We start from the raw sequence: 13,626 nt of genomic DNA, 5'->3' as shown, positions 1-13,626 counted from the left end.
AAAAAGTTTGTTATTTTCAACGCGCCATGATATAACTGGCAAATAAGTAATTTATTTAGAAAATTAAAAATATATCTGAATTTTCGTTAAGTTCGGGTTTGCTGGACTATGAAACATTCAACTAAACTTTGCATTCAGCATGGTCAACATTCACTACTGAACTGCCAGAATTATTAGTAGCATTGAGAATCTCGGCCTTTTATCACCGTTTAATTACAAATGGCTATTATTTTGACGTAGTTAATCACAGTCTATTCGCCATATTTGTCGTTGGTTTTATTTCAATCCCTCATAAGACGACTTCTAACAAAAACTTCTTGTGCAAGACTAATAAGATTTTTTAGTATCTCGACAAGTTGGCATTTACTTGTTGCATTCACGGAGAAGAATACTTGCGCTTGAATAAAACTTGCTTGGACTTTTCAAGACGAACAAATTTTATCTGAGATAACCCCCTCTTCCGTTTGACAACTGTTTGTTTATAGTCAAGCACCATTTTTGTGATCATTGCTGTTGGAAAAGTCTTACTTGTAACGATTTTAAAACAAGAAACAATAAATGGTTTAGAATAAACATCCGGTGTATTTTATAATTAGGGCCTTAGAGCATGAGCAAAATGAAGAAATGCAACATATTGTATGAAGCAGGGTAATGAATACCATTTCTCTGTCATTCTCATGTACAAGTCGGACTCGATTATCCGGAGTGAAAAATTTTTTGGTGTTCCGGATAATCGAGTACGACCTGTATTGGAATTTCACCATCTTATATTTCATGTCCGTTAGTGAGTATTGAGTTTTTGCTGTTTTTAACACCAAAAGTAATATACCCTTAAAATACCTGATTTAGTATGATTTAGGTTGACTTGATTTAGTATGAGTTAGTTGCTTGAATGAGCTGAAATATGTTTGTTTATTTTAGATCCTTTTCTTTCACGAATGTTGTCGCATTCATGAGACAAAATGGGTTTTAAGGAAATTTTATAGGCACATTTTCAAGATAGATTCATCCTAAAGATAAGTACCATAAAATTATCGTAAAATTCTCATGAAGTTTTATGGAAGACTCTTCAAGTGTTCGTCAATTACTCTTGGAAACTCTTCATAAATAAAAACCACAAGTACTTAAATAAATTTTTGATAAAACTTGATGGATTTAGTAATGTTTTGTTAAAACTACTATAAAATATAAATAAAACTAAATCGTCTTTGGATTGTTACTTGGGTATGGCCATTCCTCTGGCCGCGGCAAAGTTTATCAGCCTCAGGCCGTTTCCATTGGTTGACGAGTGGAGGCTATGCCATCCAATGACCGGACGGAAGAATTCCTCCCTCCCAACCTGTGCGTTTGCGTCTCCGATGACGACTTTTACGTCGTGTTTTGGGCACTCTCATAGATTCGCTCAAGCTTGTCATAGAACTCATCTCTGACTCCATCGGATTTGTCGTTTGTCGGTGCGTAGGTGTTGATTAAACAGGTAGTAAAAATTTGCCCCTAATCCTCAACACGCATATACGATCATCTACGGGCCTCCATCGGTAACTCTTGTTTTCTGATTTCCCATCACTACGAAACCGACGCCCCGTTCCGCTGCTTTGCCGCCACTGTAGTAGATGTGGTACTTGAAAAAAGTGCGTGCAATAGGGAATTCCCTTTCTCCAGAATTTGGCCACCGAACCTTCTGAATCGCTGCGATTTCGACTCCCTGCCGCTGTAGTTCTCGAGCAAGTGAGCCAGCCCGCGCCGGTTGCCATTTGGCCGTGTTCAGCCATTTGTCAACCGGTACATATGACATAGTAATTAAAAAAAATGTATGCAATAGGGTCTACTGAATGGAATTACTTTTCTCCGTCCGTTACTTGGTCTGCGGGGGCGAATCTGAAACCCTGCGATTTCGACTCCCTGCCGCTCGAAAACTAGAGCAAGCAAGCCAGCTCATGGTTCATTGAGAGGTCGGACGTTTCAAGTACCCAATTTTCAATCGTTTACCGTTTTCTGTTTCCGTGTTAGAAGCCTAGGCTTTGGCGATTGATCCGTTCCGTATTTCAATTTCGTTGTTCATGGTTGCGAGAAGCTTCAGTATGCTTACCAGGGTCGCGATACCTGCATCCTAGGTGTAGCTGGCGTGATACAGCATTTCATACCCAGCCGCTCCTCTTGGAGATCAAACGCACCGGATTTTTTGGCCTGAGACGATTATGGCGGCTATAAGCACCAAAACTCACAGAAACGGTCAAAAAGCTATATTTTTTCCAGTTTGAGTTCTAGGATAATTTTTTTTTTTTTGACTAGTGTCATTTTCAAAAAGAAAAGTATCTCGTTCTATTTCTTTAAGAGTTTTTATGCCATTGAAATTCCGAAAACATCGAGAGTGTCTCGAAAATTGCACAATTTTAAATGCCAATTATTAAGTCAGTTTTCAACGGGTTTCCATCATACTTGGAGCCATCCAAAATGCAGTAAATCGTGATTTTATTATGCTATCTATTCTATTGTTGGAATAAAGGTTAAGCCTTGTTTTGAACGCAATTTCTGAACAAATAGAGTCGAAAAGAAGGCCAAATACCATCCAATATGAGTATTTTTGGGACCGGAATTATATCTAGAGGTTAGGAAATCTATACCGGTTTCGATCTATCGGTTTCTTCGAATGCCACTCACTCTGTTGATAAACTTGAACGGCCATTTTGTTTCACAATCTTTTCATCTCTTTCGCATTTCGAGTCATCTTTTCACTCTACTTCATGCCTAATATTTCTCAATTGGCTTCTTTGAAACAAAATAATTGTGACAAACTTTTCTGTACTGATAGAGGAAACATTTCTACTGTCAAAACATTTCAGACCATTAGAAGTGCAATAAAACAGTAGCTTTAAGCACCGAAGCCGTTTACGCCGTTTACGAAGCGTTTACGAATGTAAAAAATATAAAAAAATATTACGAATGTAAAAAGATCTAACAGAGCTGTGCGTGGAGTGCGATTTTAAAATAAAGTTGACTTATTCTCTTGCTGTTTGTTCTATGTAAAGTTTATTTATCATTTTCAATTAGCTCTCAAAATCAAACTCCAATCCAATGGGAGGTGCGAGTGCCTAGTGTATTTAAAATACTACCGAAAACAAATTCGAAGACATATTGAACTTTGACCAAACAGAACTATGTTTGGGATATTATCTGTTACTTACCAGCATTAATAATAACATAAAATAAAATCTAAGGAGATGTTACTCAAGTTAGTTTGCATTTTATAACACAATATTTACTAAAAATTTTCGGAATTTTTTGGGTGATAAATAATTTGCGATTGAATATAAAAAATAAATTTGAAGTGATGTTTCCAAAATGTTTTTCTATGATAATTATTTGAACCTACCCTTATCGTTCGTCGATTCAGTACATATGTTCATTTACACGTTTGACCTCTATGAGAAACCTAGTTGAAATATTGCAACCTTAATCATTTGCATGAAATAACAGCACCAATATCATCCTGCATTCCATATTCAAGAGTCACTCCTGATGTTTTTATTTTAAACCTAAATCGTAATGTAATCAACTTGCTTCAATTGGAGTTCCTCGGAAACAATCGGAATCGAAGATCGGTTATAGTAACAATTGTGTAACTGAACTAGTAAAACCCAAAAATAACAACAACACGCACAGACGTCGATAGATACAACAGTGAATTACCACAGAAACTAACTTACTCAAACACAATGCGAATATCGAAAACAAACTTAACCAGTATGTACATATCGCTTCAAGTAGTTGTTATATTCTAGCATATATTATCTTAGTGTTCCTGGTTTAAGTACGTGCATCCTATTTCCTTAACAAATGCAAAGCTGAATCTCACTCTATAAACCAATGCTGTTGGCAAATAAATCACGGTGTTCTTGCACAAAACTCTTCTGCTATGGGTAAGCTTATTCTCTTTACTACTATATCTAACTATCTCAAACACTTTATAGACTTTTGCTAGTATATGTTTAAGTTGTAACAAGTGAATTGATTGGTGATTATGAAAAAAACGAACGTCGGAGAACATAGCGTTGATAATGTAGGATTTAGGCAGCTTCAAAAAAAACAAAATTTACGTAACCTCTATGTCAGCCAGCCATTAAATATGACCAAATTATGTACCGTCCCCGATGTTGTATCGTACTCGTACGTGTGATAAAAAAATCTCAATGTTGTCCTTGGCAAAAAACCAACTGTTTAAAATAATTGGCAAGATAGATGTTGGATCTGTTTATGTGAAGTATGATAATTTAATAGCTTTTTTTGTCTTGTCCTATTTCCCTCCCACCTGTACTGATTCATTCAACAGTGTGCCCAAGGTCGTGCCGCATGGCTGGAACGCGGAAGACGGTGCAGCGTGCAAGAAACACCCGCCTCCTGCCATCGACGATGGGTCAAACGCAATCGGGTACGGATTTCCAGAGAACCACAACGTTCACGAGCCACATATCTGAATAACTATGTCGAATGCGATATTAATTTTGCCCTCTGTTACAGATACAAGACTCATCGTTGGGTGGCTCCTCGGACGATGAAGACTTACTCGGTGTGCTGCGAGGCCCCAGTTCATTCGCCAATGCCTTCCTTTACGTAGGTTTAGGTACGATAGCAATTGGATTAGTTATAGCGTTCGTCGGTACCGGCGAGAAAGGATTCAAAACGGTTGAACTAAGACTTATCGGACCATCGTTAATCGGTACGGCAAACCGAGCACGAAATTAGAACACATAGCTCGGGATAAATATTCATTGGATTTTGTTTTATTTCAGGTCTCGGCTTATTTTGTTGTATATTGCGTATTCTGTTTTGTATATGCCCGTCGCACTGTTTATCATCTAATCGTAAAGCGCGGAATAAGAAAAACGCTAAAATTGACGCCGACCATCGGACTTCCCTGTTACGTGGCGACAGCAAGCGGGTATCGATAGCACGCGGACCTCACATACCGGTAATTTGTAATGTTTAAATTGCTCGAGTCAAAAATACATACGCTTTTGATCCACTTTGTGCCACAACGGAAATATTGATTCTGGAGTTTTGGGCACTCTCTCGAATCTCTCTGGATCTCTGGGTCATATTGTAAACCCTAATTTTTGCCATTATATTGTCTGGGCTTCGAAACTATAAAGCTTTTACCGGAATTCCCACCCAGATTCATGTTTAACTCGTAAGCTTGTTTCAAACCTAGTTCAACTCTTTAGTTCTCTCGTTCCAACGTAATTAATGTCAGAATAATGATCCGTGCTGCAAATCTGCAAACCTTACGTTATTTCAGTTTTTTATGGTAACAGATCATATAGATTTTATGCCGAATCCAGAATACACCGTCATAAAACTCGGTCTTGGGCTGCTCCGCTACTCGAGCATCCTCGTGGATAGCACACTTCTAACGCATGCTGCCTCGAAGTTTTTGGCCTCAATCCGGGTCACTACTGAATATTATCTTTGCCGGTCGCTTATCCGTGATACGTGGCCAACTGTAACCTACCATGTTTCAGCCAATATCAGCGTGTTTGTATTGATCGCAAGATTCTACGCTCGAAGACTCTAAGCCCTCACCGGTCGGTTTACTTCCACGTCCACGATTCATGTCCATAGAGCGCTACGATTTCCGATTAACACCGATGATATCGATGTAGTCTTCAAAGCCTAAAAGCATGTGATGATGATGATTCCTCTGTACATCTGCCCACCTCATAGCACCTTGCAAGGTTATGTTGAACAGCAAGTTCAAAAGCCTATCACTTTACTTCAGACCATCCAACGCAACTAACGGGTCCAAAGTATCACCACCTGTCCTGACGCTTGAAATGAAACCGTCCAGAATCGCACGTATCATCCTAATCAGTTTTGTTGGGAAACCATGCTCAAGCATCCCCCAGATGGTATCGAGGTACGATGCTGGCCTAACAAGCCAGTCGTCGTAGGTTCGAGTCTCGGCTCGGGAGAGACTATTAGTGTCAGTAGGATCGTAGCGCTCCGCATTTGTCCTGTACACTAAATAGTCGACTGCAAAGTCTGTGTATAAATAAACAGAAGGTCAAGTTCCGAATCAGCATGTAGCACCAAGGCTTTGCTTTGCTTTGCTCAAGCACAACTCGTTGCGTTTCAATGAATCGTACGCATTATTGAAGTTTTTAAACAGATTATGTATCTGCAAGTTGTGTTAAAAATTGTCGAGGATCTGTCTCGAGGTAAGCATCAGGTTCGTTGTAGATCGTCCCGCTCAAGAAACGCACTAGTATTCAAGTACAAAGGCTTTCTGAAGCGGACTCAGTCTATGAAACAGAAAGTGGGAGAGAATTTTATATGTGGAATTGAGTAGATTTATGCCTCGAGTCAAGTCTATGTCCCTTCTCATAGATAGAGCGTAGAGTCCTTCCAACCAGTCCGTAAGTAGTTGCTCCTGAGACCATACCCTTAAGATAAACTGTTTAATTTCACTATACAGCCACTCGGTTGTGACTTCGAAGAGGTTGGCCGGTAAGCCATCCTTCGCAGCAGTTTGGTGGTTCATCAACTCTCTGTAAGCTTTATTCTCTTCGTCCAAGGTTGATGGATCGACAGCTTGTCCATCATTTCCAATTTCTTTCCTGTTCCTGTTTGACGACTCTCCTACCTTCTTCACCGTCGTTCAACACTACTTCTGAATGTTATTTCCAACACTTGGTCACTTACGATTTATCGGTAATCAAGTTCTCCTTCCTGTCATTACTTATGGTAGGAACTGACATGGACCGGTTTCTTGATTCCTCTGCGAGGACGCCCGGTTCTGTTCTTCCGTCACTTCTGGCACTTATCATCAAACTACTCACTACGCATGGTTCCCACTGCCATGTCTATCACCTCTGGCGCCGTTGCACTGACCGCGTCGTGGATGAACCTCCACTGCTCGTTCAGTTTTACTTCAATAGGCTCATCGTTCTGTCCATCAACTTTCTGAGTGTACTCTACAGCAACTCCTTCCGTTAATAGCCTTTAGATGTTCAAAGATATCTTACTCGCCAATTTGAATATGTTGGACAGCCGGGTGCAAATCTAGCCTTCCACGCGATAATGCTCTGAGTCGACATTTGACGCCCTAGAAGATCGCATATCGATGACGTCTGAAAAATGCCGGCTGTCGATCAGCATGTGGTCGATTTTGGGACAGTTTCTCCATTGGGGTGTCTTCAAATGGGCTTCCAAATGTTCAAGCCGTGACGAAGTTCATTCAAGGCCATTGGTTTGTAGAGTTTAAAGCTTTCTCTATCAACAGCGGCGTGAAATAATCCGACTTGTGTGTTAATATTTTCGATAATGATCTTTATGCCTTGGTACGCATAGAAGACCATTAATGGGCCTCCACCTAATGACACGCTCCATTTGGTTTCCTAGTGGCACGAAACCGATACCCCGCTCCGCTCTGTCACCGCTCCGGCGTAGATGTAAAGGGTGATTTTTTTCTAATTTGGTTTCTCTTTAAAAAAAACGCATAAAAATTACAAAACTGTATGAAATCTTTATTTGAGCCGATAAATTGATTTATGCCATTTACTTTTCAAAGATAATTTCATTCAAATGTTGGCCACGGCTACGTTTTAAATGGTCCATACGAAAAGTCCAATTTTTGGTCACTTTTTCAAGCATTTCGGCTGGTATCTCGCGAATAACGCGTGTAATGTTATCTTCCAAGGCTGAAATTGTTGTTGGCTTATCCGCATAGACGAGAGACTTAACGTAGCCCCACAAAACAAAATCTAGCGGTGTTAAATCGCATGATCTAGGCGGCCAATTCACCGGTCCATTTCGTGAGATGAATTGCTCACCGAACTCATTCCGCAATTTGTCCATTGATTCGCGCGATGTGTGGCACGTTGCTACGTCTTGCTGAAACCAGATGTCAACAAGACCCAGCTCTACCATTTCCGGCAAAAAAAAAATCAGATATCATCACGCGATAGCGAGCGCCATTGACCGTAACGTTGCGATTTTGATCATCTTTGAAGAAGTACGGCCCAATGCTGCCTCCAGCGTGTAAACCGCATTAAACCGTGCATTTTTCTGGGTGCATTGGCGATTCTTGTATTGCCTCTGGTTGCTCTTCGATCCAAATGCGGCAATTTTGCTTATTAACATACCCATTTAACCAGAAATGAGCTTCGTCACTGAACACATTTTTTTTCGTAATGCGCGAAAAACATTTTTCACAGAGGACGAATTTTGGTAATAAAATTCGATTATTTGTAAGCGTTGTTCAGGCGTAAGGGCATCTTCAGCGGTGGTCCAAATCGTTGTTTTGTTCTATTTTTTTTTGGAACAAACTCAAATTCACTGCTGCACCGGTGATGTAAATTTTATTTTATCCCAGATCTGAATTGAAAAAATTTGAAACTGGTATACGTTTTGATCTTTTTTTGTCACTTTTTGGAACAAGAAATAGATCATTCTAAAACCCTTTGTACGCTACCAATAGGTGGGTAAAATGTATATTTTAATTGAATACCTCATTTTTAGCTATTTACATATAAGCGTTTTGCCAGAGTTGGGGGATAAATAAAACAAAGATGATTATTCACAATTCATTTTTGTAATTTTTCTGAAGAAGAAAATGAACAGGTTTGTCGTTCTTGGCTTGAAGAAAACCGAACAGCAAAAGGGAGAATTCTGGAAGACCATAACCGTGGGTTCAGCTACTTGGTTTGCAACCATCAGCCACCAGGAAGCCAAATATGTTGGCTATTTGTTAATCGCCTAAATTGTAGTGGGACTAGAGGAGACCTCAACTGCCCATAAACGCATAAGAGTCACACTGCCAAAAACGTACAACTGAGTAAAACGCAGTAGACGCAGGAAAACCACTGCATTTTATTCTTCCTATTGATTTAATCAAAGAACAAAATATTAAAACATGCATTCGTCCGAGGTAAATATATGTGGCAGAATACTTTCATATGCAATAAGGTTGTGGTTGTTCCAATTAGTACACTTCAATTGGTCTTTTAATGAAAGTTACTATAATTGTCTATTAATTGTTTTTAGCTCTGAGCCTGTTTTGCATTTATTTATAACGTGGGACTGACCAAAATTTATATTTTTTTCATCATTTTAGCAACAAACATAGCTTTTTTTGTGATTTTTTGAGAGCGCACGTACTGTAAAGAAGTTTCTGGGGGTTATCTCAAAAGTGATGTAAATTCACATGGGACTGTTATGCATTTATGGGCAGTCAAGATGCCAGAAAAATGTTCCACGAAGACACTGAACTGAAAACGTTCTATATGCAGGCTTGTTTCAATGTCCTCAACACCGAACCCAAGTTTAAGGAACTGCAAGATTCTGAAAGATTAATGACACAAAAACATAAAATAAACATCTACGCGATCAAATATTTTCCACTATCCTCCGAAGCCCTACTTGCAGCAGAAATTTTCCGATCATACCAATCCATCCTGAAAAATGAAACTGAAACTGACATAAAGTGTCTTGCCAAAGTAATCGTCAAATGTGCGTAAAACTTATCGAATTTCCGTTTGTTAAATATTGAGTGCTTTTTATTATAACAAGTCTCATAAACTGATAGCATGTGGTATTGAATTGTTGACAGTGTGACAGAAGTCAGCGATTTAAAACAACAAGATATTTAAATTTAGTATAAAGTTGTTTCAAAAATAGACCACCGCTGAAGATGCCCTAAGTCTGTTCATGGTGAAATGGCAAACCAAACTGAGTACATTAGACTTTGACAGCTGTCAGAATTCCCGCGTGAATTGTCAAATCTGAATAAACGAAAAACCAAATAGCAAAAAATCACCCTTTAGTTCTTGAAAGAAGTGCCCGCGGCAAAGTTTCCAATTTGTTTTTGTATGCCTACTATCTCCACATTTGCCTTCCACAGCTCTCTGGTCCATACGCCCACGCGGGACGGATATAAATGTCCAAAGCTTAAATCTAGAGAAACATTTCAAAAGGTCCTATCTGACATCGTTGCTTATCAGAGAAAAATGAACTTGAAGTTTTGTGAATTCTTTTCAATTGCCAATTAAAACCAAAATAAGATTCCATCCGTTTTATTATCTCAAATGTAATAAAAGAACACCATCAGAACTTCCAGTGCTTGCTTAATCGTTTTAATTCTTTTTTCCAGTTTTTATTGATGGTTTTGTTACATAGGACCTATGTTGTTTTCGTTATCACATAGGACCTATCTGATTGGTCTCTTAGTAACTATTGATGACACATTGGACCTTTGATTTAAATGGCTTCAAAGGCTTCATATGGAACAGTATATCATTATGATTAACGTTTGATATCCGAATTCGAGATTCATTTCCATAAAAATATTGTCTATCATTTCATATGAAAGTTTGGTTTTTTAAACCAGCTTTTTTATTTAATTCTCTTTTGTAAATTAAAATTAATAGTAATCAATTAATCACATGTTTTTTCAGTGAGGCAGCCGGGGTGTAGTGGTTTGTGAAACGGTCGCTTGAGACGAAGCGGGGGATCGAGGGAAATGACAATGTTTAACTCGATTAAAAAGAAAAATGTCATATTTTAGGTCATACAAGAACATTGAAAATACGTAAATATATAACACAGTTAAGTAATTGAATGATTTATTTGTTTTGTTACAATGATTATAATTTTTTATTTCATTTTCCTATTATCAAAATTATTTACTATGCGCATCATTTTCTTCGGGATCCAGATTTCCATCGAAGTGACTATATAACATAGGGCAAAAATGTGTGTTTGAAAACATAAGGTCGTCTTTTGTCAGGTCGTCGTTTACCAAAAGGCCTGAATTTGCTGGCAATATACAGCTGTCGACATTCTCGTCATTCTCGTGGGAATCCTGAATCGCAAAATCTAGCACTTGAAACTCGTCTGCTGGACACATGGGGGGGGGAAGGGGGAGCGCTCTGTCCGTGGAGTTAGGGTAGCAGCCTCGGAGAAGGAAGGTGCCATAGTTACAACCAACATATATGGTGTCACGTTGAAAATTTTCTGAATAGTCAGAATTAACAGTAATATTCTTCATAGAAGCAGTGTTCCTTGGCTGGCATAGGAATGATTCAATAAACCCCTATGACAGCGAACGTTTTGTAAATTTTGCTTCTATTCGAATGAGTCCATGAAACGTCTGTTTCCATCTGGAAAATTCTTCATGAACAAATAATCGCGACGTGAACGACTATATGAGACTTCGTGAGGGGAACCAACAACGATGACGAGGAGATGTTCGAGATCTGTGAATCATATTGGAGGTAATAATGTAATATCTAGGCTAAGCATTTTAATTATGATTTAGCAGGTGCACGCTAGTCGTCCGTACCGCTACGTTTTCGGCGTCTTCTGGGGACCTCGATTGCGACTTCATTTTTACTTTTTTTCACTTTCCTTAACCGGTAAAGAATGTTACACAAATTTTTCAAGCTCGAGGTCCAATCTGCAACTGTCAAAGTTTTTGTTCGTATAACAGATTGGCTACTAGTAGACAAACGTCCTATCAGAGAGCTGTGCGATATTGTATTATTATTCAAATTGGACGTTTTCTTGTAAGCTCTAGAATTTTTATGGATATCAAAAATCTATTTTTTTCTCAAAGGAACTTATAGACAAGAAACTCTTTCATGCGAATAAACAAAAAATAGGTTCTGTTTACAAATGTCAGATAGGACCTTTTGAAATGTTCCTCGAGAAATGTTTGTCCTTTTTTGTTTGCCTGGGTCTACAACCGATTGTTCCGATTCCCATTAATCTTTGGATTATTCGTAGTATATTTGTTTTAGCATGCTACTTCACTAGAACGACAATGCCTAGTCTCGTGACGAGACTGCCGTCTTGGGTATAGCTGGCGGAACACTACATTTCATAAAATTGACTACATTTCATAATTCATACTTCCGCTACGGATCAGTCACCAACTGCCACCCCTGGCATGGGAAACAGACGCTTGAACAAACGGACCTTTAAAGAAAACAACTTCCTCCCTTCCCGGTCAGCATACGACCAAGTTCACATCTGATCTTCGCTTGGTTTCTCGTATCCCAGTCGGTTTCACGTAAAGATAAAGAGAAAAATTGCCGGGTAGCATGCTCTGGACCCCACTGAGGTCTATTTTATGGCATCTAATACGGGTTGTACTGCTGGTACTCCTTGCCCAGTCTTTAACTAACCCGTTTTGTCTGAAGAATTACGCGATCCGCGTACAAAGATTAGTTAACTTTCAAACCAGCGAAAAAAGAAATTAGTTTGCTATCTATTCATGAATTTTGACTGCAATTTGTTTTGCTTATTTTCAATCTGATTCTCACCGTGTAATGTTCACCAATACAAGCATAGTTTACAGTTCCGAACGAAGTGAACAATTCGACAAGTAAAACTAATTTAGGTCAGACCCAGCCTTTCTCATTCTAACTTATTATTTGAAAAAATAGATTTACATAAACGCTTCAATCCAATAAATGTATATTCACTTTAGGGGTTCTAAAAATTGATGTTGTAATCTATACATATAAAAACTCAGTCCGGTCTGTCTGTCTGTCTGATCCATATAGGCTCGAGAACTACCGAACCGATCGGCGTGAAACTTTGTATGTAGGGGTTCTTGGTTTTGGATAAAGGTTCCTATGATAGTTTGAGACCCCTCCCTCTTCTGGAAGGGAGGGGTCCCATACAAATGAAACACAAATTTCTGCCCATCTCGAAAACTAATCAACTAAATGGAACCAATTTTGGCAGGTAAATGTTTTTAGTGGTAAAAAATATGTTCACAATGTTTTGACACCCCTCCTTCTTTTGAAAGGAAAGGATGCCATACAAATGAAACACAGATTTCTGCACATCCTGAGAACTAACCAACTGAATGGAACCAAATTTGGCAGGTGAATATTTTTAGAGGTAACAAATATGTGCATAATGGTGTGACACTCCTCCCTTTTCTATGAGGTAGAGGTACCATACAAATGAAATACAATTTTCGCACAGCTCAAGAAACAATCAAGAAAATACAACCAAATTTGGTATGAGAATGTTTCGAGAGGTAACAAATATGTCCCTCTTCTGGAAGCACATATTTCTGCACAAATTTCTGCACATCTCGCGAACTAATAAACTAAATGGAACCATATTTGGTGATTGAAAGTTTTCAGTGGCAACAAATATGTTCTATAATTGACCTCAGGTAACATTTTGGATTGTAAGATGGCAACATACGGTTTCTGGAAAACAGCCGAAAATGGCCGATTTCCACCCAATATAATAATATCCGGATCTAGAATAATACACAGGAGCTCAAATCGACCACGGATACCATTTTGAATTCTAAGATGGCGACTTCCGGTTTCTGAAAAACAGCTGAAAATGACCAAATACCACCCAATATGAGTATCTCCGGAGCCAGAATGTTGCAAGAAGCTAAAAATTGACTTCAGACACCATTTTGAATTCTAAGATGGCAACTTCTGATTTCTGGAAAACAGCCAAAAATGGCCGATTTCCGCCAAACATGAGTATCTCCGGAACTAGAATGATACACAGCAGCTGAATTCGATCACAGACCCCATTTTGGATTCTAGGTTGGCGACTTCCGGTTCCTGGGAATCAGCCGAAAATGATCGA

General features: G+C 38.9%; 1 protein-coding gene across 5 annotated transcripts in view; it reads left to right on the top strand.

Moving 5' to 3' along the window:
- Nucleotides 1–13,626, top strand: part of LOC129730604 (uncharacterized) — a 583,914-nt gene that overhangs the window by 556,911 nt on the left and 13,377 nt on the right. For all 5 annotated transcript variants that reach the window (XM_055690063.1, XM_055690062.1, XM_055690061.1 and 2 more), the window contains 3 exons: nt 4,331–4,429; nt 4,519–4,717; nt 4,791–4,969. In XM_055690063.1, coding sequence (XP_055546038.1) covers nt 4,331–4,429; nt 4,519–4,717; nt 4,791–4,969 — 477 coding nt within the window. The remainder of the gene's footprint in view (nt 1–4,330; nt 4,430–4,518; nt 4,718–4,790; nt 4,970–13,626) is intronic.

This window comes from Wyeomyia smithii, chromosome 3 (genome assembly GCF_029784165.1).
Source record: "Wyeomyia smithii strain HCP4-BCI-WySm-NY-G18 chromosome 3, ASM2978416v1, whole genome shotgun sequence".
NCBI lineage: Eukaryota > Metazoa > Arthropoda > Insecta > Diptera > Culicidae > Wyeomyia > Wyeomyia smithii.
This window is presented reverse-complemented; position numbering and strand designations above follow the sequence as displayed.